The sequence below is a fragment of the Eubalaena glacialis genome, chromosome 7, assembly GCF_028564815.1.
Source record: "Eubalaena glacialis isolate mEubGla1 chromosome 7, mEubGla1.1.hap2.+ XY, whole genome shotgun sequence".
Taxonomy (NCBI): domain Eukaryota; kingdom Metazoa; phylum Chordata; class Mammalia; order Artiodactyla; family Balaenidae; genus Eubalaena; species Eubalaena glacialis.
The window spans coordinates 108,317,908-108,341,314 of record NC_083722.1 but is presented as its reverse complement, the minus strand read 5'-3'; the positions used below and the strand labels follow the sequence as shown (position 1 = coordinate 108,341,314).

The 23,407-nt window shown below is 50.6% G+C and overlaps 1 protein-coding gene across 1 annotated transcript; it reads left to right on the top strand.

The window, feature by feature from the left end:
* The first annotated feature begins 1,134 nt into the window (after positions 1-1,134).
* Positions 1,135-22,460, top strand: EFCAB12 (EF-hand calcium binding domain 12). The gene is made up of 9 exons (XM_061195603.1): positions 1,135-1,183; positions 5,922-6,370; positions 8,979-9,164; positions 10,994-11,150; positions 13,491-13,687; positions 16,401-16,614; positions 19,634-19,793; positions 21,466-21,522; positions 22,202-22,460. The coding sequence occupies exons 1-9, from the start codon at positions 1,135-1,137 to the stop codon at positions 22,458-22,460; spliced, it is 1,728 nt and encodes a 575-aa protein (XP_061051586.1).
* The last annotated feature ends 947 nt before the right edge of the window (positions 22,461-23,407 follow it).

The window sequence follows — 23,407 nt, the reverse complement described above, 5'->3', positions numbered from 1 at the left end:
ATAAGAGGCCAGATGAGAAATTCAGGCAAGGCTTTATTGGGACTAGTGCTGCGGCAGGAGGGAGTGAAAACAAATAACAAGTTCCCTTGCTCGCTTCTTGGGTGGAGGGGGCTGAGCAGGTCCCTTAAATGGGGTAAGGGTGGAGGCTGACCCATGGGTTGGGCTGGAGGGGTGGCTTAGGTGGTCTGCCCACCCCCCTCGTGGTGCTGTGTGCAGAGATCATGCGCAGTACCCTGCTTTTGCTCCCCACACCTCAGAAGTGGCAGTTGGGTTTTGGTCTTTTTGTATCATGTTGTTCATAATTGGCCACAACTGCACATATGTGCAGTTATTTTTCATCCCTTATATAGTTTCTTACTCGAGGAGACACTTGTCCAGGTGTAAGCACTGCAGCAAAGGGTCCCAGGTCCCAGCCTGTCTCAGCAGCATGTGTCAATACCTCATTCCTTTTTATGACTAAATAATATTCCGTCGTTTGGATAGACCACCTTTTGTCTATCCATTCATCTGTCAATGGACATTTCAAATATTATTAATACTCCAGTTCTCAGGTTCTATAATTCCAAACCATGGCACCCTGTCTTTCAGGGACAAAGCATACCAAAAACACTGCCTCTATTTGGCCACGACTCTCTCGGGTTCCCTCTGGAGGAGGGAGCGCCTGTTCTTTGGGTGAGAACACAGCCCTAAACATGTGGAGACCTGCTGGAGACCCTACGGTTTACAGGAAAACCTGGGATTTATTACTCCAGATTCAAGGACCACTGGGCCAACCTAAGAAATCCTGTCTTTTGCGGAGCCGGATGCTCTGCACCATTTCCTCGCGGCCCCTCCCAGGACCCTCGAATGGAGCGAGACTGTCGGGGTCTCCGGCTCGGGCGGATCCTCTCCCCGATCACTCCAACTGTATTTTCCATTAACCTCCGGCCACGTGGCGGCACCCAGCCAATCAGCGCGGGGCGTCCGTAGTCTTGGCAGCAGTTGCGCCAAGCTCTGCAAGTCACGGGTCTCTTGCAAACTTGGTATTACTGTTTTTCTGGTACCCCATACCCCCGCGCAAGCAAGCACACACAGACACACACACACACGCACATTCACACGCTCTCTTCAGCACCCGCTTCCGGCGCCGCGACCATGGACTATTCTTCTGAAGCGTACGAGGCTGTGTTTCGGTCTCTGCTCCGTAAGTTCACCCTAAGCTCCCGGGAATCAACGCCAGCTCCAGGAAGCCCTCAACCCCCGGGTGGACGGGTGCAAGTGGGGTGAGGGCTAGGACAGGGACGGATATCTCATTGTGTCGTCCTCTCTCTGGGTGCGGGGTTGCCAGGGAGTCGGGGGCAGGTCGTGCATGTTTCTCAGATTTCCTTGCCCGGGCTGGAGGAGCAGGCCGAGTTGCTTTGGCTTGGAACCAGCGGCCCAACCCATGGGCCCGGGAAAGGTGTCCAGGCCCTCTGGCTGGCCCTACTTCTTCGCTAGACATTAGTGTGTTCAGTATGGCAGAAGAGGCATGGAGAAGACCATCAGTCTTCAAAATTTTGGTGATAGCTTGCTGTCTTTGACAAGCACTGCAACTTCAGAGGTGAAAGACAGATAAATGGATACTTACAGAAGAAGAAGGGATAATACTGGGTCCAGGGGTGACACCCAGGAGTAAGAGGTCTGCTAAATGCAGAGGATGGGGAGGAATGGTTCCAAGGTCCTGGAGAGCTCTTTACACTGGAGCTTAAATTAAGGATACAAGGAATTATCCAAGCCAAAAGGGGGAGGAAAGGTATTCCAGACCAAGGGAACAGCATGCACAGAGGCCCGGAGACATGGGGTCTTCAGAAAACTGCTGGTAGTTTGAGTGTTGCTGGAGATGAGAGGCAAGAGGGGTCAGAAGGGTCAAGATCAGGAGAGATCTTGTGAGCCAGGAGATGGGGAAGCCACTGAGAATGACAGGATTGGATTGGGAGCGTCAGCAAATGCAGAGTCTGAATTGGCAAACTCACAATGTTGGGAGTGGAGCGATCTGGGACTGTCCCAAATTCCCAGGCCAAAGATACTGGGAGGTGAGGGAAAGGTGCCAGGCTAGAGGGGGCTGATTGGATGGGGAACTTAGAAAGAGTTCAGTCTTGGTTGAGTTGGAGATCCTCGTAGGCCGTACAAGTTGAGATGCTTTAGGAGCAACTGTATGTAGAAAGTTGGAGCTAATTCCAAGTCATAAATATTGGTATGGGTGTCCTCTGCATATGGAGGGCCACAGAAATGAGAGTGGAGGAGAGTGTTTGGGGCGGGGGGGGGAAAGAGTGCCCAAGTGTAAGCCTGGAGCCTCCACATTTTAGGAGTGGGTAGGAAAAGAGAGGCCAAGAACAAGTGGCCAGAGAGGTAGGATGGAACTTAGGGAGAGATTTATATCAGGAGCCAAGAGAAAAAGAGAATTTCAAGGAAGTATTGAATTGTCTCCAGACACCTGAAGGGCTGTCCCAGAAAAGAGGGAACAAATGTGTTTTCTGGGGCATCAGTGGGGGAGGACTAGGACCAAGGGTCGTAGAAATTCCAGGGAAACAAATTCTGGGTCAATATAAAGAAGTCTTTTCTAGCAGTTGGAATTAGGCCCTCACAATGTTAAGTAAAGAACACCCTGTCACTGGAGGTATACAAACAGGCAAAGTCTGCAGGGGCATTGTAGAAAGAGTTCCCTGACCTGGGCAGGCAATGGGACTAGTTGGCCGCTGAGAGCTGGCCTCATTAATCCCTGGGGAACATTTTCACACAGGCTCTACCCACAACCACATGGTGACCTCTTTTATTCTAAGAGCCCTCCTCACTTTCCTATCAACGGACAGAGGACCCCAAAGACCACTAGAATGCAAGCTCCATGGCATGGTGGGCCTGCAGCCTTCGCTCTCGAAGGGGAGGAGAGTGCGGGGAGGTTAGGGAGGAAACGGAGCCGAGCCCCAGCAAGGTAGCTTTGCAGGCCACTGTGAAAGAGGGTCGTTTATTCTAAGAGCAGGAGAAGCCATTTCAGTGAAGCCATTGCAGGGTTTCAGAGGGGGAAGGGACGCCTCTGGCTAAAGGCAGATCATGGATTTGGGGTCTAGGGGGGGCTCAAGTGGAAGGGGCGAGACCAGTGAGGAGCATATTTTGAATGTGTTCCCATGGGCTGCAGAGTACAGTTTAAACCCCTGAACCTGGTGCTGGAGATCACTCCAACTGTATTTTCCATTAACCTCCTCCTTCGCACACAACGTGCTTCCAATTTGTGAAACTGTTTAGTAACCCTCAAGTCCCTAAACCCCACCCTGATCGATCCCCATGCTGGCCCCTCTATCCCTTGAAACCCGACTCATTCTGAAAGCACACTCAATGTCCCCTCCTGCATGATGACCTCCCAGATCCCTCAGTCAGCGTCTCTCCCCTGACTGAAACCACCTTGTAACCCCTCTGGTTACCCCACCTTGTTCTGTGCCAGCATACTGCCTGTTGGGCACCCAGCCAGTACCAAGCACTGGGTAACTTTCAGTAAATGCTGGTTTGATGAATGACTAAATTTTCAGTCGTACCGAACATCTTGTCCACAAAGAAATGATAAATGGGTTGTTGAGAAGTACTTACTTCTGTCCACATTGATGTATACATACTTTAATTATTTTCTGACTATGAAAGGAATACATGGGCATTGTAAAGGGACTTAACAAATGTACTGACTGTTCACTTTGTGCCAGGCTGGGTACCGGGGATGCACAGGAAGTAAGACACAGTTCTTGCCATTGGGAAACTCACAGGCTGTTGGGAAAGAAAAGTATCTTCATCCAGAAAAATATGGTAAATGCTATGAGGGGGCTAAGCGTAGGGGCTATGGGGACCCAGAGGGGCACGAGGGAGAGGCTGGGATGCTTCCGGGGACAGTAATGCCTGAGCTGAGCCTCAAAGGCTAAGTAGGGAATAATCAAGTGAACAGGGGAGAGACAGAAGCGTGTTTCAAAGACAGGAAAGAGCACGGTTTGTGGGGGGCAGGAGGGGGAACTACGGAACCACAGCTTAGGTTGGGTACAAATACAAGGTGAGGCAGAAGGAATGAGAGAAGGAGCTGGAGAAATTAGAGGGGTTGGCAGGGGTGGGTGGGACAGGTGGGGCTAAGTTAAGGAGATTGAACTTTATTCTAGAGGCAGCTGGGAGCAATAGAATGGTTTTAAGCGGGAGAGTTTTGGTTTTAGAAGGAAAATGATGGTGACAATATTTTTAATAATAATGCTGTATCCCTTCTGAATTTTAGAACATTCCGACACCTGTTATTCATTTGATCTTCATAATCGTTTCGGGAGGTTGCTGGAGGAGAGTTTATATCATTTTAGGCATATAAGAATTGAGACTTGGTGGTGTGCTGAATTGGGCGATTGGGATTGACATGTATAAAGTGATGTGTATAAAATTGATGTCTGATTAAAAAAAAAAAAAAAAAAGAATTGAGACTCAGCAGGATTAGGTGACAGCCTGGGGTAATATCAAGTAATGGCTAAGAGTTGAGCGCTGGGGCTAGACAAACCAAAGTTCATGTCCCAGCTCTGCTACTAATCAACTGTGTGACCTTGGGCCTCTCTGGGCCTCGGTGTCCTTATCTGTAAAAATGGGTGTAAATCATGATGCCAACCTGTTAGGTCTGTCCACTTGTCATTCACTCACTCACCAAATATCTACTGAGCTCCCACTATATATTGGCACTGTGGAGGTGCTGGGACTCCAGCAGGGAACAAGAGAGATGAGATCTCGGTTCACAGTGTATTGGAAAAAAATAAACCAAGTAATTGCACCAGGGGTTTCAAATGCAACTGTCTGCCTGAACCAAGCCCTTACTGAATGAAATGAGCTGTGTGTAAGACGATAGGGAATGGTGAGGCCTATGGCAAGCTGCAGAGCGCGTGCCCCAGCCTAACACAGTGCAAACTGGAAAAGTTCAAGCAAACAAGTATGTCAAGCAAAACAGGACCCTAAGCCTCATTCAGTATGAGGGCTGCCAGTTTGCAACCCTTGATTTACATACTTATGATAGGTGGTCTGAAGGAAAAGTACAGAGATAACATGAGGATATAACACAGCCTGAAGCTGGAGAGGGAACATTTGGTCTGACACGTGGAGAATGAGGAGGAGCGAGGAGGGGATGGATGGGGGAGGGAGCATTCCTGGCAGAGGGAACAGAGTGTGCGGAACCCTTAGGCAGGATGGGGCTTGGATCATTCAGGGAACAGAGAGAACGCCAAGACGTCTGGACAGGGTAAGGAAAGACAGGCAAGTGATGACGCAGGAAAGGTTAGCGGAGGAGAGTCATGGGACTTTATTTTGAGGACTATGAAAAGTCATGGAAGTATTTCAAAATGGGGGGAGGGTAAGTATATAAAAAAATAATAACAGTGCACTTATTGTGAACAAACTGAACTGATTCTAAACATCTCCACCACTCAATAAGGTAGGTACCATCATTATCCCCATTTTACAGATGAAAAAATTGAGACCCTGCAAGGATAAGTGATCATGCCCCCAGTAAGCGGCAGGGCCGGAACTCAGACTGGAGTGTTCTGGCTGCAAAGCCTCTGCGCTTTACGGCACTAAGCTGCCTCAGATGATCAGACCAGATCAGAATGGCATTTTAAAAAGATCATTCTGATTGCCAAGGAGTACTGGGGGCGTCGGGAGTGGGGTGGAGTAAGATTAGAATCTAAGAAGGTTCATGAGAAAGCATATAAATCTCTTAGCATAGTGCCTGCTGTTGGGAGTGCCCAGTCACATTAGATGTAATTATTTTCATCATCATAGCAAGGCAACAATAACGCCAGGCCTGGAACCCAGGTGCCCTGATGCCCAGCCTGGTGCTGAAGCATTTCTCCTTCCTGACTCCTTTGGTCCTCTTCCTGAAAGGAACTCACCTTTTAACCCTCTTCCAGGGTTCTACCAGTCTAAGTCCTTGGTTGACGATGAAAACGCCAGCAAGGAGCCCATGTTCAACCCTGAAGCGGTCATCGCCCACTGCTTCAAGCAGTTCAAGCAGGAGGACTTCCATCTGCCTCAGAGCCCCAGGAGGATCATCATCTTGCCTCGAAAGGAGGCTCTGATGCCCGTCAATCCCACCCCCCAACCCCAGGCTCCCCCCAAGCCCACCCCCAGCTCCAAAGCCCTGGAAGTTGGGGACATCCAAGAACAGCCAGAGGACCCAAGGGCCTGGCTGACCCAGAGGCTGACGTTTCGGCAGGACCTGGAGTCATTTGGCAACATAGAGAGGTGGCTGCAGAACAAGTCCAGACTCACGCCTTCGGAGGCCAAGGTCCTACGTGAGAGCCACAAGGAGCACGAGGCCCGGCTGATGGGCCAGCTGGCCACTACCAGAGACACCAAGGTGAGCAGCCCCATTTGCCAGATGCAGACACTTCGGGTGTTAGGGGCATGCTGTCATTTCACTCCCTTGAAGTAGGCAGGATGGGGATCTTTTACCCCCACCCCACCCACCATCCCCCTCCCAGTCCCAGGGGAGCAAACAGAAGTCCTGAAAAGGTGTATTTGTTTTCTATTGCTGCATAACAAATACCTGCAAGGTGACTTAAAGCAACAGATGTTCATTATGTCACTGTTTCTCAGAATGAGGAACCTGGGAGGAGCTTAGCTGGATGGCACTGGCTCAAGCTCTCATCTCAAGATGCTGGCCTGGGCCACAGACATCTGAAGGCTTGACTGGGCAGGATGACCCGCTTCCAAGCTGGCTGCTGTCAGGAGGGCTCAGTTCCTGGCCACGTGGGCCTCTCCCAGGGCTGCTCAAGTGTCCTAACCACATGGCAGCCGGCTTCCCCCAGAGCAAACGGTCCAAGAGAGCAAGGAGGAGGCTGCAGTGCCTTTTACGACCTCGTCTCAGGAGGTCTCAGTTTCAGAAGTTTCACACCATCACTTCCACTGCGGTCTGTTTGTCAGGAGCAAGTCACTAAATACTGCCCACATTCTAGGGGAAGGGGGTTGAGCTCCACCTTAGAAGGGAGGAGGGTTGAAGAATTTGTGACTATATCTTAAAACCACCCTGGGAGGAATCATCCCTGGCATTCATCTGTGGGGCATTTTAAATCCTCATTGTTCATTCATTGGTTTATTCATTTGTTGAGGGCCTATATGTGCCAGCATGTGCTCACAAGGCTATTGTGAGGATCACAGTTGGGAGGTTGGAAGAAAATTTTTTATAAATTTGTATATGTATTTATATATATTATATATATAAGTCCCTTTTATAAATATGAAAATAGAAGCTCAGTGAGGCCTACATTGTCCAAGCCCATAGGGATAGTAAATGGCAGTCAGTAACCAAAGCCCTCATCTTCCAACTCTTTGCAATACAGACACTGTATGGGACATTTCCTTACAATACAGACACTTGAAATTTCTCCCAGTTCAGGTAAAGCTGGCATAAGAGGTCAGGTAGCTCTGCTCCTTCCTAGCTGTATGATCTGGGCCTTAGTTTCCTCAACTGTTCCGTGGGGATAACCATTGTGCCTGCTTCCTAGGGCCGCTGTGACATCTAAACGGACTAATTTATATATGGTGCCTGAGACAGTGCTGAGCATATCGTGAGCACTCAATAAATGTTTGTCATTTTTATTATTATTGCAGACTTACGGATGTCATTTGGGTTGGCCCCCAAACTTCAGCGTCAGTCCTTGGTGTAATCATAGTCAAAAGTCAACTTTCATGGGTCCAACACACGCTTTCCTGCCAGCAGCACAGCATCTAGGTATAAGCACAGGACTTGGGTTAGAAACCCAGCTCCGCTGCTTACCTGCTGTGTGAGCCCGGGCAAGTCACTTCACCTCTCAGCCTGTTTCTTCATTTGTAAAAAAAGGGAAACTAATACCTAATACCGAATTCACAGCATTGTTTTCTTCATTCAGCAAACCATTACTGCCTACCTGCAGAGGGCTGGGGGCTTTGTTGAGTACAAGGATAGGAGGTGGGGTATGTAGCTAAATAAGACATGGTCTTGCTCTCAAGGTGTTCCATGCTAGTGGCAGAGGTGGACACAGCAGATTAAGGACTCTACAGTTTGCCACAGGCCATGAATAGACTGTAGGACACTGAGGAGCTATAAGCTAGGGAACGGCAAGGCCCTTTGTAAACTGTCAAGTGCTGCACCAAAGTAAAGGAACATTATTCCTAAGTACAGTCTCCCTCGGCATCTGTGGGGGGGGACCCCACAGATACCATCATCTGAAGATGCTCAAGTCCCTTATATAAAAGGGCAGAGTATTTGTATATAACCCACAAGCATCCTCCCGTATAAGGAGGATAAATCATATCTAGATTACTTAGAATATCTAATATAATGTAAATGCCATGTAAATAGTTATAAATACAATGTAAATTTTATGTAAATAGTTGACAGCCAACAGCCATGACAAATTCAAGTTTTGCTTTTTGGAACTTTCTGGAATTTTTTTTGGAATATTTTCCATCTGTGGTTGGTTAAATCCGTGGATGTGGAGCCCATGGACCCGGAGGGCTAACTGTATTCCCGTTCACCTGGAAATGGAGGAGGAGTAGGATTTGGACAGGAAGAGAAAGGAGAGGTATTCCAGGCAGGAGGCCCAGCAGGGGCAGAGGCTGGGAGGTGTGGGCAGTGGGGGCCCAGGAAGCTCCGGCCAGGGGCAGGTATTTGCACCGAGAGCCCAGTGCGATTATAATACTGACTGGTCTGACAGGAGAGATGTGGTTACGAATGAAATTTTAGTTCTCATATTGTCCAAGCCTCTTGTTTCTCATGGGAAATTGGAGGCCCAGAGAAGCAAAATCTCCCAGGCGTCCCGTGGCAGGACGCACCTGCCGGAATCCAGTGCTCCTTGCCCTCCACCTTGCTGTCTGGTCAGGGTGGCTCAGACTCTCTCTCTCCCATTTCTATCTCTGGGGATCTAGCTCCATCGGCCTGTCTCCCCCAAACTCTCCCCTTTACCCCACTCTCTTGCCTTTTTCAGAAGAAAAGCCTGCGACCCCTCCACCGGCAAGTGCCCCAGCTACAACTGCCCGAACCCTCTGCCCTGTCGGCCTTGTACTCTTACCTGTGTAGCCACAAGATCAAGATCCAGGAGGTATTTCACAAGGTGGAGCAGGGCAAGAACCAGAGGATCTCCAGGGAGGAGTTCATCACGGCTCTGAAGGCGGTAAGTGCCTCCCCCGCCCCCAAGGCTGGCCTGAGGTGGGGGTAGAGGGCGCCCATGCACCCCCCTCCCCTCCCCCCCCCACCCCTTCCCCAGATCCTGCTCCGACTATCAGCCGTATTACTTATAAAGCCGGACTGGAATATGTGGCTTAACCTGAGGCCCCATCAGACCCCTAAGGCCACCCGGCACCTGTCTGACCTTGAAAGGCCCTACCTGAGTGGGAGGTCTGCGGAGCCAGCCCCATAACCAGCCAGCTGCTTGGGGAATCACCCCAGAACTGAGCACAGAGAGCTGGGCCTTCAGTCCTGCCTCTAGAACCTTCTAGAACTTCTGGAACCGTCATTGGCATATGACTCACCTGCGGTCTTGTTAAAACGCAGCTTCTGTCTCAGCTTCTGTCTTGTTAAAACGCAGCTTCTGTCTCAGCTTCTGTCTTGTTAAAATGCAGCTTCTTGTTAAAACGCAGTGGAAGCGAAGAGTCCTAACCACTGGACCGCCAGGGAAGTCCCCCCAAGATGCTGCATTCTAACAGGCTCCCAGCGATGCCTATGGTGGAGGTCCACGGACCACACTTTCGCAGGTTATTCAAAAATTCAAATTAGTTGTAAAGAAAGAAAAATCCAGTTCCTCAGTCACGGCAGCTACAGCTGGAGTGCTCAGTAGTCACATGTGGTGAGTGGTTCCTCCACTGGATCCCTCAGACGTAGATCATTCCCATCATCCCTTCTATTGGTCTAGCAGAGGTTTGCTAACTATGGCCCAGGATTCAAATCCAGCCAGTCTCTTGTTTTTGTAAATAAAAGTTTTTTTCCTGTAAATAAAGTTTTATTGGAACACAGCTACACTCATTATTCTACATATCATCATGGCTGCTTTCATGCTAGGAGGGCAGAGTTGAGTAGTGATGACAGAGATCACGTGGCTCCCAGAGCCTAAAATATTTACTATCTGGCCCTTTCAAGAAAAAGTTTGCTGACTCCTGGTCTGGGTGAATTAAGCTTTTATATATTTTGAATACAAGATACCTTTTAAAAAAACTTTAGGAAGGGGAATGCTACATCTTTTATGGTCTTAAATCATCACCAGTTTTCACACTATCATTTTATGACATGTAATTATCTAAACAAAATTTCAAAGCATTTAAAACAACAAAAAATAAAGGGTTGTTAATCAATGTAACCAAAAAGATAAAACATTAAATCCTTTAGGACCAGGTGAGTTCTGATCTTCTTTAAGTAAAGCTCAGTGCATAATATCTACAGTCTAAAGAAGCTGACAAAGTTGTATTTCCTTTAAAACTTTTCTTCTTGAATATTCGGTATTGCTGGCAAGCATTTTACTTCTCTGAAGTTGCTCACCATCCTTAAAGAAGTAATGTGTATCCGATTTCTGATTCTATTTTACTTCAGCTCAGGGAGGCTTATGTGTCCCTCATGGACAAGGACGACAGATGTGAAACCCTTCTTCCAGTCCAGCACAGGAAGGCTGTCACTGAGATTGGAATGGAGTGGGGAGGGAGGCCAGAGGAAGAAGTAACAGACTCTGCAAAGATGACGATATGTCTGGACTGGGTTTTGAAGGAGGGATGGGAGTTTTTCAGGCAGGAAGTGGGAAATGTCTGAGTAAAGGCAGAGGGTGAGAATGTGTAGGGTGTGTTCAGGGCCCCGGGGAAGGGCTCTGAGCTCCTGGGCAGAGACCTTGGGTGTGAGCTGGAGTGGCTGAGGATGAAACTAGACGGGGAGGTGAGGCCAGGCTGGCAAGGCCTTGGCCGTCCTGGCAGGACGTTTGGAGCCTGCCCGCCCACCTTGGGGCTTCTTTTCTCTCCTCAGGTTGGAGTCCCTCTGAAAAGCCAGGAGGTGGAGGACATCGTGATCTATCTCAGCTCTCTGGGAAAGCACAACAGCATCACCGGGGATAGCCTGGCCAGCACCTACAAGCAGTGGTCTTTGGCTCAGCAGAAAAGCACCCTGGCAACTGCAACAGAGTGTACATATCCACCTCCACCCCCGTGCCTCCACTTCCGCATCCTGGGAGCCAGTGTGATGGAGGCAGCCTTGGCTCACTTGAGTGTGTTCTCCAGCTCTGGCTTACTGTAGGTGGGCCAAGCCTCCCTCTGGTATTTCCAGGCCCAGAGATCAACTGCGGGGTAGATATTCTCTTGAGTGCCCAGCTACCGGGTCTGTTCAAAGATGAATGAAGCCCAACCCTGTCCTTAAAGGAGGATTCTCAAAGGGTGGTTTTAGCCCATCAAAGCCCACCTGATAGGCTGAGAACTGACCCAAACGGCAAGCCTTTCCATTTGTATGTGGGTCCAAGGCCTTCCCACTATTATTAATCTACATATTATTGATAAAAAGTTAACTAGAATTCAGAAACTAGAATTAGTACATGTTTAGAGTTTACTGGAAGATCTACTTTGGTATTCTACTATCAGGGATATTAGCAGGGCTGCCGTGAACAGTTGTATAAGTTGTGCACAGCTCAAGTTCCATTTGCCAAGCTGTGTGCTTGTGAAGCCACATCTACCCAGACGAAGCACAGAGGCAAATTAGAAATGAACCAGCCGTAGCTCTGCCTATGAATTTACAACACAGGGTACATCATGTTTTTTGTTTGTTTGTTCTTTGGTTTTTTATTGTTAGTGCCGCTATTGTAAAAAAAAAAAAAATTTGAACAACTATAGATAAAATTAAAGCCCTCCCTTGACTACTACCCACCATTCCAGAGTCCTTCTCAAATATAAACACATCTCTCTTCTTCTAAATGAAACAAATCTTGCTTTGTCCCCACCCTCCAGGTTGGCAGGAATTTAATTTCAGACACGTTTGTGAGGGTGGACATGGGGGGACCTCCTGGCCCTCCCTGAGGTCATGTAAAAGCCCTAGGAGGGCAGCAGAGGGGTTTCCTTACAGAGGTGAAGATGTGGACAGGGTCTCTGGAGTTCAAGGTTACACTGAGCTGGGTGCTCAGCCTCCTCACGGGTAGGTTCTTTTAGAGGCGGCTCCCTTAGAGCATCCCCTCCTCAGTCCCACAGGGTAGCGAGATTTTTTTTTTTAATTAATTTATTTATTTAATTTATTTATTTATTAATTTATTAATTTTTTGGCTGCATTGGGTCTTCGTTTCTGTGCGCGGGCTTTTCTCTAGTTGCGGCAAGCGGGGGCTTGCGGAGCATGGGCTCTAGACGCACGGGCTTCAGTAGTTGCAGCACGCGGGCTTAGTAGTTGTGGCTCGCAGGCTCTAGAGCGCAGGCTCAATAGTTGTGGCGCACGGGCTTAGTTGCTCCGCGGCATATGGGATCTTCCCGGACCAGGGCTCGAACCCCTGTCTCCTGCATTGGCAGGCGGATTCTTAACCACTGCGCCACCAGGGAAGTCCGGTAGTGAGATTTCTGACCTCCAGTCTCAACAAGCCTCCAGGCCGAGGCACCGTCACCCCAGGCACGGTCTCCATTCCTCTCAGAACCCCAGGGAACCTGAGTGCCCCCACTGTAATGAGATCCTGTACCCTTTGTGTCTGGTGCATCCTTGAGGTCTCCTCGAGTTGGGTGGGCTTTCCCACCCACACTCTTTTTGCCTTTTCATTATGCATTACCGAAGCTTATCGTTATCCGCGTAGTTGGCTGCAAGTTATTTGGTGAATGATCAGAGTGCACCATGGTACACGTTTGCAGCAAAGGTATTTGGGACCTATTATTTCCTAAGAGCCAAGAGCAGGTATCTGCTTGGCCAGTGCTATCTCAGTGTCCTCACTGAGTTCCTTTTCCCTGGAGAGCAGCAGTGGGTAAGGTAAGCAGACTTTGGTATCTCTTGCTTTGCTTAAAGGGGCAGCAGCATCAAGAGTCTGGACGCCTGGCTTACAAGGGAGAAGGCGGTGGGTTTGGGGCACCCCCTGTGGGCTGCGAAGCTCTACCGTCATTTACCCACAGCATTAGGTCATTTTCTCCTTCCAGTCCCGGGAGGTCAGGGCTACTGTTCATGCTTTGCAAGGAGGAAGCTGAAGCTCGGAGAGGCTGAACACCTGTCCACAGTCTCAAAACTAGAAGGTGGCAGGGCCAGGATTTCATTTCTGCCCGGGACAGTGGAGGCCTGGAAACAGGATGCTAGAGGATGAGAATGGCAACAGGAGGGCTGTGGCCATGGTGCAGGTGATGGAGGGGGTGGCCACAGTGGAAACGGAAGAAGGGACACCTTCAAGGTGCACCTCAGATGGCACTGACCGGACACGTGGGCACCTGCTTGTTGACACTGGTTAACTGCTTGATGGATTCCATGGCTGGGCACCCTCTCAGTTCCTCCTTCCTCTGTCTCTTCCCTCTGCTCCTAGACTACAGATCTGCCAAGGACAGTGGTTCCCCACAGGGTCCATCCAAGAAGCAGCAGGTGAATTTAGCCCCAGAGCCTCTCAAGATGGACCTGCTGACCGTGCCCGTGGTAGACATCGAGATGGAGGCACGGCCCATGACCCTGGAGGAGATGGAGGATGTGGGCAAGCGGTACCGCGAGAAGAAGCGGCAGAGCAAGGTGCCCCCGCCAACAGGGGAGGGATGGGGCTTGGAGACTGGGTAGGCCTGGGTTCAAATCCACTGCCCCTGCATCACCTTCTGGCCGGGGGAGCTCTTAGGGGGCTTCCTTACCTCCCTGTTCCCTCTTCTGTACGTAAGAATGGCACTTACCTCACAAGGTTTCTGTGAAGATAAAATGAGATGATGCATCTGAAAGTATCGAGTTCCCTTCCTCCAACTCTTTAATTATGACTTCGCATCCTGAGACCAGGACTGCATCTTCATCACAGCTGGAATCCAAGAACCTGGCCTGGGGCCTGGCGCTGAGTAGACACTCCAGAAACAATGTGACGAGTGAAGGAAGGGAATAACTGGTTACATGAGTTAATTTGCATCCAATAAATATTTATCGAGAGCCTGTGATGTGTCAGGCACTGTTCTAGGTGCTGCCTAGAACAAAACGGCCCCAGGCCCCAGGAAGCTGAGAGTCTAGTCAGGGAGGCAGACAGTACTAATATAATACTATCTATCGATAAATATTTTCTACTATGTACTTTTTTTGTTTCTTTTTGGTTGCTTGGGGTCTTTGTTGCTGCGCACGGGCTTTCTCTAGTTGTGGCGAGCGGGGGCTACTCTTCGTTGCAGTGCGTGGGCTTCTCATTGCGGTGGCTTCTCTTGTTGTGGAGCACGGGCTCTAGGTGCACGGGCTTCAGTAGTTGTGGCACGTGGGCTCAGTAGTTGTGGTGCACGCGGCATGTGGGATCTTTCCGGACCAGGGCTTGAACCCACGTCCCCTGAATTGGCAGGTGGATTCTTAACCACTGCGCCACCAGGGATGTCCCTCTACTATATACTTTTTATAGTATAAATATGTATGTATATATATACATATATAAAATAAAATGTCAGGTATTGGTAAGTGTTATATTGACTAAGATCTGATTAAGTTGCATGATGAGAAAACCCAGAATGTTAGAGCAAGGATCAGCAAACTTTCCCTGTAAAGGCCCAGATAGTAAATGTTTTAGGCTTTGCAGGCCATGTGGTGTCTGTCACAACAACTCGGCTCTGCCGTTGTAGCATGGAAGCAGCCATAGACAACAGCTAAACAAATGAGTATGGCTGTGTGCCAATAAAACTTTATTTATAAAAGCAAGTGATGGGCCAGATTTGACCTATAAGCTATACTTTGCTGATTCTGATTTTATTGTATTTATTTATTTTTGAACAAAAACAAGGAAAATTTTATTAATAGTTGACTACATCAAAGCAGTGATTCAAGTAGACGTCAGAAACTACTTTGGTCTAATTAGAACAAGAGATTTCTATTTTTTTTTTTTTTTAAATAATTTTATTTATTTATTTATTTATGGCTGTGTTGGGTCTTCGTTTCTGTGCGAGGGCTTTCTCTAGTTGTGGCAAGCGGGGGCCACTCTTCATCGCGGTGCGCGGGCCTCTCACTATCGTGGCCTCTCTTGTTGCGGAGCACAGGCTCCAGACGCGCAGGCTCAGTAATCGTGGCTCACGGGCCTAGTTGCTCCGCGGCATGTGGGATCTTCCCAGACCAGGGCTCGAACCCGTGTCCCCTGCATTGGCAGGCAGATTCTCAACCACTGCACCACCAGGGAAGCCCCAAGAGATTTCTATTTTAAAATGCATTCTCGGGGGACTTCCCTGGTGGTCCAGTAGTGAATCCGCCTTCCAATGCAGGGGATGTGGGTTCGATCCCTGGTCAGGGAACTAAGATCCCACATGCCACGGGGCAACTAAGCCCGCACGCCACAACTACTGAGCTCGCACGCCTCAACTACAGAGCTTGTGTGCCACAAACTACAGAGCCCACGCGCCCTGGAGCCCGTGTGCCACAACTAGATAGAGAAAACCCACATGCCGCAACTAGAGAGAAGCCTGCGTACTGCAACGAAAGATCCCGCATGCCCCAGTGAAGATTCCACGTGCCGCAACTAAGACCTGATGCAGGCAAAAAAATAAAGAAAAAAAAAACCTTAAAAAATAAATAAAAAGTAAAAAATTCATTCTCGGACTTCCCTGGCGGTCCAGTGGTTAAGACTCTGCGCTCCCAATGCAGAGGGCATGGGTTCGATCCCTGGTTGGGGAACTAAGATCCCACATGACGCATAGCAAGGCCAAAAAAAAAAAAAATGCATTCTCATACTCAAAATAGCTATTTAATCATTTCTTCATAATATATACTAAGGTAAGCAATGACCTCCATTAACAGCTGATGCTGATTTTAGAAGCTTTAAAAAGATAGACTTTTTCTTTCCTTACAAAGAAATAAGGCCAAAAGTGGCTGTACACTCCCCAGGCCTCTTCTATACCTTCAGTACCTTGCTCTGTCATCCTAAACACGTGGCTTCCACCTCAAAGTCACAGGCGGCTGCACCTAATTTAAATTCCCACACAGCCAGACACTTGAATGTAATGTTTCGATAGGACACCTCTAGGGCCTAGTGTATGTATGATACAGTTGTGTGTGCGCTTCCGTGTAAGGGGCTGTGCACACAGAACTGCACACGCTGACCATTCAGATGCTCTTCCGGGGGTCACTTTGACCACGTGTGATTTTTCCTCCCAAGCCAGACTTCAGAACCTGCATTCTTTGCCGTCGCCCCTCACGGGGGCCTGGGGGGAGAGGTAGATGAGGCTCTAGGTCTGCCTTGGGCCAGGAGGTGCGGAGGAGTGAGTGCCAGCCTCTGCTCTCTCCACAGCTCACCATCCCCTCCATCCAGTACACGGAGCAGTGCCGCCTGGTGCGCAGCGGAAACAAGCACTTTGATGAGCACTGCCTCCCGTCCACCATCCACGGGGAGATGGAGGCGGTCATCAACAGGTCGCGCACCCGCACCTTTCTGGTCTACCTGCAGTGCTGGAAGCTCTGCAAATCCTACGGCCTCCCGCTGACCGAGAACGTCCTCGTGAGAGGTAAGGGCCTCGGGGCTGGTCCTCGGGAAGGTGCCAAGGGGGCCCACAGCCAGGGCGAGGATGGCGTCCACCTGAGGTCTGTCCTTCTCCAGCCGACACACATCCAAGCACGCCACTGCGGCCTGTGGTGGGGACACTGCGGGGCCGGGCGGGGGGGGGGGTTGGTGGTGGAGGGAGGAACAGCCCCGCCTGGTTCGCTGTTAGATGGGATTTTACAGCCCTGCAGGGCTGCGGGCTTCACAGGCCTGGAGGTCCGGGTTCCCCAGTCTAGAGCAGGAAGCGCCAGGACAGGACTTCCGGGTGAGGCAGCCAGAGGTTGGGCACAAAGAAAGGATCCCAATTTCAGAGAGGGAGCCTGGCTGGAAGTGGTAACTGCTATGATGCATTGGGTGTTCCAAACCACTTGTCTAGGCCAGGCCTGTTTCTTGGTGCTTCTGCCACACGGAGGGAAGAAGGCACCGGGAGACAGGCTCTGCTGAGGCCCTTTGCTCTCTGCTCAGACCACAGGTCTCCACCCTGAGATTTCCTACTGGTTCTGCCCTCTGCGTGGGGGAAGGATTGTGTTTTCACACATCCAAGCAGATCTGAACCCTCCACATCTCTGGGTGTGTGCTTCTGGGACAGGGGAGTGTCCCCATAACCCCCTGGTGACCATGTAGCAATGCCGGCATCCCAAATTTATGAATTTATATATTTAATGGGCAGGTCGCTGTCTGTGCTTTAAAAACACAGAGTGAGGGGCACTTGAGGGCAGAGGTTTTCCCATAGGAACTCTGCAGGAAGGAGCTGTGGCCATACTGGGCATGTGGCTTTCTCAGAAAAGGGGGCCCCCAGAGAGTAGTGTGACTTACCTGAGAACAAGAGTTAACAGTCACAATTGATTGTTTCCATCTTTTCCCCCAGATGGAGGGAAACACGTGCTAAATGTACAGGGCCTTGGGTCTTGTATTAGTTTGCTAGAACTGCCATAACAAAATACCACAGACTGGGGGCTTAAACAACAGAAATGTATTTTCTCACAGTTCTGGAGGCTAGAAGTCCAAGATCAAGGTGCCAGCAGGGTTGGTTTCCTCTGAGGTCTCTCTCCTTAGCCTGCAGATGGCCACCCTCTGGCTGTCTCTTCACATGGTCTTTTCTGTGTACACATGCACCCCTGCTGTCTCTCTGTGTGTCCAGATTTCCTCTTCTAAGGACACCAGTCAGATTGGATTCAGGCCCATCCTAATGGCCCATTTTAGCTTAATCACCTCTGGAAAGGCCCTATTTCCAAATACAAATTCTGAGATTCTGGGAGTTAGGGCTTCAGTATATGAATTTGGGGGGACACAAGTCAGCCCATAACAGGTCTATACAAGGGGAAGTGACCAAGGGCCTTCAGGAACACAGGCCAACCAGCCTAAATGGTCATTGTCTCCTGTACATGCTGCACACCCCTCGCTTGGGCGGCCACTTGCTGCCCGCCTGGGCTGGAAGGGCAGAGACAGCAGGAGACCCCACAGCTCTGGACACCAACTTTTCACCAAATCATCGTTCCTTCCTGCTCCCTCGGGGAGCCTTGTCTTCCTGGATCATTTACATCCCCTGGTCTTGGCTAGCAGTGGAGCTGCAGCTGTGTCTTCTAAAATACCAGTGTGCTTGCCAGGCACCCAAAGGCTCCTGTGGGCTAGGTCTTTCCCCCGGACGTGCCCCTTGGTCTGTCCCCACCAGAGGATCGAGCCTCTACTGATTCTCTCCACCACTGGCTTTTGCTGGCTCCTGGGTCCGCACACAGGTGAGCTTCACCTGTCTGCAGGATCCCACCACCCATGGGCACATGGGGGCATCTGTGGGTGGGCTTCCTTTTGCTTCTGATTGGTCTAGACGGAAAAGACGCTGGTCCATCTCTGACCACTGTCCTGGCCACTTGGCTGTCCTTATGACAGAGGCGTGATCTGCTGTGGCCCAAGAAGCACAAACATGGGGATTTCCAGGTCTGTGTTCAAGGCTAGAGCTTGTGTTCAAGGTCTCAAGCTTATGGGCTGGAACTCCAGAACATCGAGGCATTTCCCGTCCCCACTGAATATAGCTTTATTATTTTTCTCCCCTTGATTTTATAGATAATCCATGCTCACTTATACTTTTTGAAAACATAAAAATAAAAATCCCCCCAGCCTGAGTTGACCAGCAATAATATTTTAGTGACTGTCCTTTCACAAGGACAGTCTTTCTTTACTATTTACACAAAATTATTTATGTAAATCATTTTTTAAAGTCATGTGTGTATATATATATTTTTTTAATGTAGTTTTCAAAAATCATTTAAACCTTTAAAAAATGTTGACATTGCACGTCTCCTCCTTCCCTCCCCTCCCTTCTCAGCTCCGCAATCCCTGCCCTCCCCGCCCCAATAACCAGCATTAATAACCTGGAGAATAACCCTCCGTCACTGTGTCCAGAACACGAGATGTTTGTGTGTTACCATCTTAGGACAAGCCCTGCTCAGCAGTTGCAGGAGGGTGGAGCCCCAGCCCAGAGCTTCTTATGTTCTGCACGAGGAGAAAACTGCCATCGACTGGGTCTAAGTTAATCTAGTGAAGTCTTGGGTGAGGCCTCCCTTCCTCCTCCTGGGACTCCTGACCAGGACGCCCCTGCAGAGTAGGGTGTGGGGCAGCGCTCCGTCCTAACTGCCCCCAAGCCTCGGGGCCACTTCTGCCCTAGCTGTGAACAGGCACCCTCATCTGCGGTCCTGTGAGCGGTACTGCACCAGCCGTGCTTCCCGACGACAGCGTGCTGCGGTGATGCACATACCACCGTAGGGGGGCGCTGGGAGAGGGCCTGGGGGACGCTCTGCACTACTGTTTGTAACGTGTTGTGAATCTACAGTGATTTAACAATAAAAAATTTTTAAATGTATATAAGAAAAATCTTCTCAAACAAAAATGTGAATTTATTAAAACAAACAACCCCCCGCTCTACCCCAAAGGCTCAGTCTGGGGAGGGGTCTTGGGCTGACAGGCTGTATTTCTCTTGCTGCTCACAGCCCTGATGTACCCGGGGGACAAGATCATTTTGCAGAAGGACCAGGTGCGTCCGATCCGGCAACCGGGAGGCTACTACTCAGACCTGAAGATCTTCAGTCCGAACCTGGCCCTGCTCCGATCCCAGGGCGTTTCCAAACCTGTGGCTCAGAAGCCTGACAAGCTGAGTGTTGGCCCCCTCCTCCCCTGCCTGTGCCCCTGCCCCACTACTGCCCCTTTGCTGGGGGGCTGGGGGTCATGTTGTGCCAGTGTCTGTGTCCTAACCTGGCATGTCCAACCCAACTGATCACCATGGACTGGCCATGTGTCCCCGGGCACATGTCTCTGCAGCCGCCTTGCCTCGTTCCCACGCAACCACCCTCCTGACCACATCCTATGTGACCTCAAGCTCTCTGGAAAAGGTTAAAAAGAGGGACTTCTTAGAGAAACGGGGGAGGCCCCTTCACAAATTATGGGCTGGGTGTTAGGGCCCCTGCAGAGGACAGTGATGGCAGCCCCTTCTCTGGCAAGAGGTGGGCTTGCAGCCCCCCAGGAGGAGAACAGAACTCTGCACTGGGGCCTCCCCCTGACCCTCAGATCCCAAGTCCCCTCTAAGAAAATGTCCTCCTTTGTCAGGAGGTGACCCCAGGGCAGGCTATGAACCAGCATCAGTGGTGACTGCAGACTGGAGAACGGCAGCATCCCTGCAGAGCGGGGGAGGAGGGGGCAGCTGACCAGATACCATGAGGGGGGGAGGGGCCCAAGATGGAACCACACCGTAGGTCACTGCCAGCTGCCTACTAGGGTAGTCTGGCCAGAACAGCAGGGGTGGGATGCAGCAGAGCCGAGTGGAAATCCAACAGGCCAGCGGTTAAATGGACAAGTTACCTTACTCACTGAGCCTCAGTATGTTCATCTGTAAAATGGGCACAACAGCTATACCACACACAGTGAGGACCAATGAGAAATGCAAGTAAGCTTCTTAGCAGTTAGCAACCGAGCACTGATTGTTGTTGTTGTTGTAGCCTGCCCCGTCATGGCGTTCTCCAGTGCAGGAGTGGGCTAGGTCTGCAGGTGGGGCTGTCCACAGCCCTGGTTGGGAAGAGCTGAGCACGAACCGGGCAGGTTGTGGCCTGGAGAGTCCTTTCTGATCCCCTAGTGACTGCCTTCCAGCCCCTGAGTGGCTGCCATCAGTTCCTGAGCCATGAACCTAGGGAACCTGAGAAAGTGACTTTTGTCCTGCTTAGGTGGGCCACAGTTATAAAGGATAGAGGTCCCCCGGGGCAGGAGTGGACTGGTTTCATTGGCTTCTTTGAATGCATTGTGAAAGATTCTGGAGCCAGATGCAGGCTTGCTGGGAAAGTGTGCCGTGGTAATTAGTGATGTCTGCCAGGCCTGAGGTTTGGGGCGTTAGCTTTCACCACCCTTGTCCTCAAGGCTGGATTCAGCTCTGGAAGGCAAGTGGGAGTCAGGGGCCCCAAAAGGATTCAGATTACTGAGCATGTCTCATAACCATCTGGGAGGTCTCTGTGCTGGGAAATGAGAAACCCCAGGCTCCACAGGGGGAGTGACTTGCCCCAAGTCACCCAGCCAGCCAGGCCTTGAGCCCAGGGCTGTCATCCTGTCTGCCTGACCAATAGGGGCCCAGAGGTCTAGACACCCCAGCGCACTGTGTGTTCCACTGGAGCATGGGGGACAGAGTCAGGGCCCCACCCAGGTAGAAGAAGTTCTCCTTTCAGAGCTCTGGTCTGGACTCAGAGGTGGACCCCCTGTCACACTGACCTACTCCCCAAAGCCCCACTGACCTGGATTTCCTGTCTCCTGATAAGATACCTCTCTCTCTCTTCTCCACTAGGAACATGCTGAAGAAAATCAAGAAAGTCAGCTTTAAGAAGTTTGAGGAATTCACCAGGTCTGTAGTGATCATCTAACTCTGGGAGGGGGGCGGGTAGGAGGAAGGTGCCCAGGACTCGCATGTTGCAGGGTACACGGTAGCACAGCATCTGGGACTCAGTGCCCAGGAGCTGAGGGGCATAAAATGACACTTAGGAGTGCTAGGCAGACCCTGCTCTCCAGATGTTAACTCACGTAAATCCTCTCAACAACCCTATGAAGTTACTCTTAGCATTCCCATTTTGCAAAAGAGGAAACTGAGGTACAGGAAGTTTGACTATCTTGCTCAAAGTCACATCTCTATTAAGTGGTGGAGCAGGGATTCGGACCCAGCTGTGCTGGCTCCAGAGGCTGCATTCCGAACAGCACATTAAAATGCCTCTGCAGAGCAGGCGGTGTGCACTTAAGAGTTTGGGTTTAGAGGCAGCAGACTGGCAGTCAAGCCTGTGCCCTGCCACTCGCTGGCTTGTGTGGCCTTGGGGAAACAACTCAGCCTCCTTAGGCCTCCGGGTCCTCGCTGGTGAGGCAGATGGGACAACGGAGCCCACCGCACAGCACTGTTGGGAGGACTGAGTACTAGAGTGCTTAGCACGGTGCTGCACCTCCACTCTGCTCACAGCGGGCGGGCTCCGCTGGGAAGCAGCCCCATCCGCCACCTGTCTCCATGACAACCGTCCCGGTGTCTTCTCCTTCTTCAGGAAGCTGAAGGCGAAGAGGCCCAGTGGTCCGCAGCTAACCCATCCCAATTTCTTCTGGCCGGGTCACCTCCTGGACAAGCTACAGCTCTACCTGCCCACTGTGACCGTGGACCGGAGCCTGGCGCTCTTCAGTTGTGTCCAACACCGGTCCCAGGCCTACTCAGCCACCTACCATCCCGACCACTGGTGGCGCATTAAGGACATGAACTACATGACCTATTCCTATTACGATGCCCCCAAGATCTACCACATCAACTAGACTGGCCCAAGTGTCACCAAACCTAGCCATCCTGGGGCCGGGGGCCAGTGTAGCTAGCAGCCCAGAGCCATAGACACAGGGAGGGTATCAAAGAGCCAAACAAGAGAAGTCGTTTCAGTGGGAAGGCCCGGGCCAACTCTCTCCAGACTCAAAGCGTGCAGTGTCTCAGAGGGTGGATGTGTCCAGGGAAAGATGTGGGTTTTGAGCATTTCCCTCTCCTGACCTGTGTCCTTTTGAAATAAACCACATTGGGGTTTTTCTCATGTCACCTGTGATCCAGCTGATGTGATTTCCTGCTCAGGAGCTGTGGCCAGAGGGATGTTGGCAAGCTGGGGTCCTGAGCCTGGGAAGAAAACACACATTGCCTGGGGTTTTGACAGGGATGCCTGCATGGCACCTCCAGCCTCTCATCCTGGATCTCAGGGCCCCCCAGGAAGCAGCAGGCAGTGTGGGTACCCCTGCGCCCTCCTCTTGAAATGTGTCCCTCATCCCCCAAAGAATCAGCCATTTGGATCACTACTTCCAAAACTCTTGGGCCTTCCACAAGTGCAAGCACACTGGTTCATGAGCCCTTCCCCTGATTCACCCACCTGACCCCACATCAAGACCTTTTCCTTCACAACACACACCCTGTGGGCTGCTGTTGGCACAGTGCCTCCGTGCTCAGCATCCCAGTTGACTTCCACAGCCCACAGGGCAAGCAGGATTCGTGAGGTGTGGTGCAGTCTCAACCCTACGGCTTGCCAGCTGTGTGATCTTGGACAAGACATTCCCTTCACATTTCACGTTTCACGTCTCTGGGTCTCCTCAAACTCCCCTTAACAGTCAAAATCTCACGAAGGAGTTGTCAACACTCGCTCCCTTCCCTTCTCACCCATCGCAAAGTCAACAACACCATCCACTTTAGCTTCTGTCTCCATCTGGCCCTGAAACTACTCTACCACAGA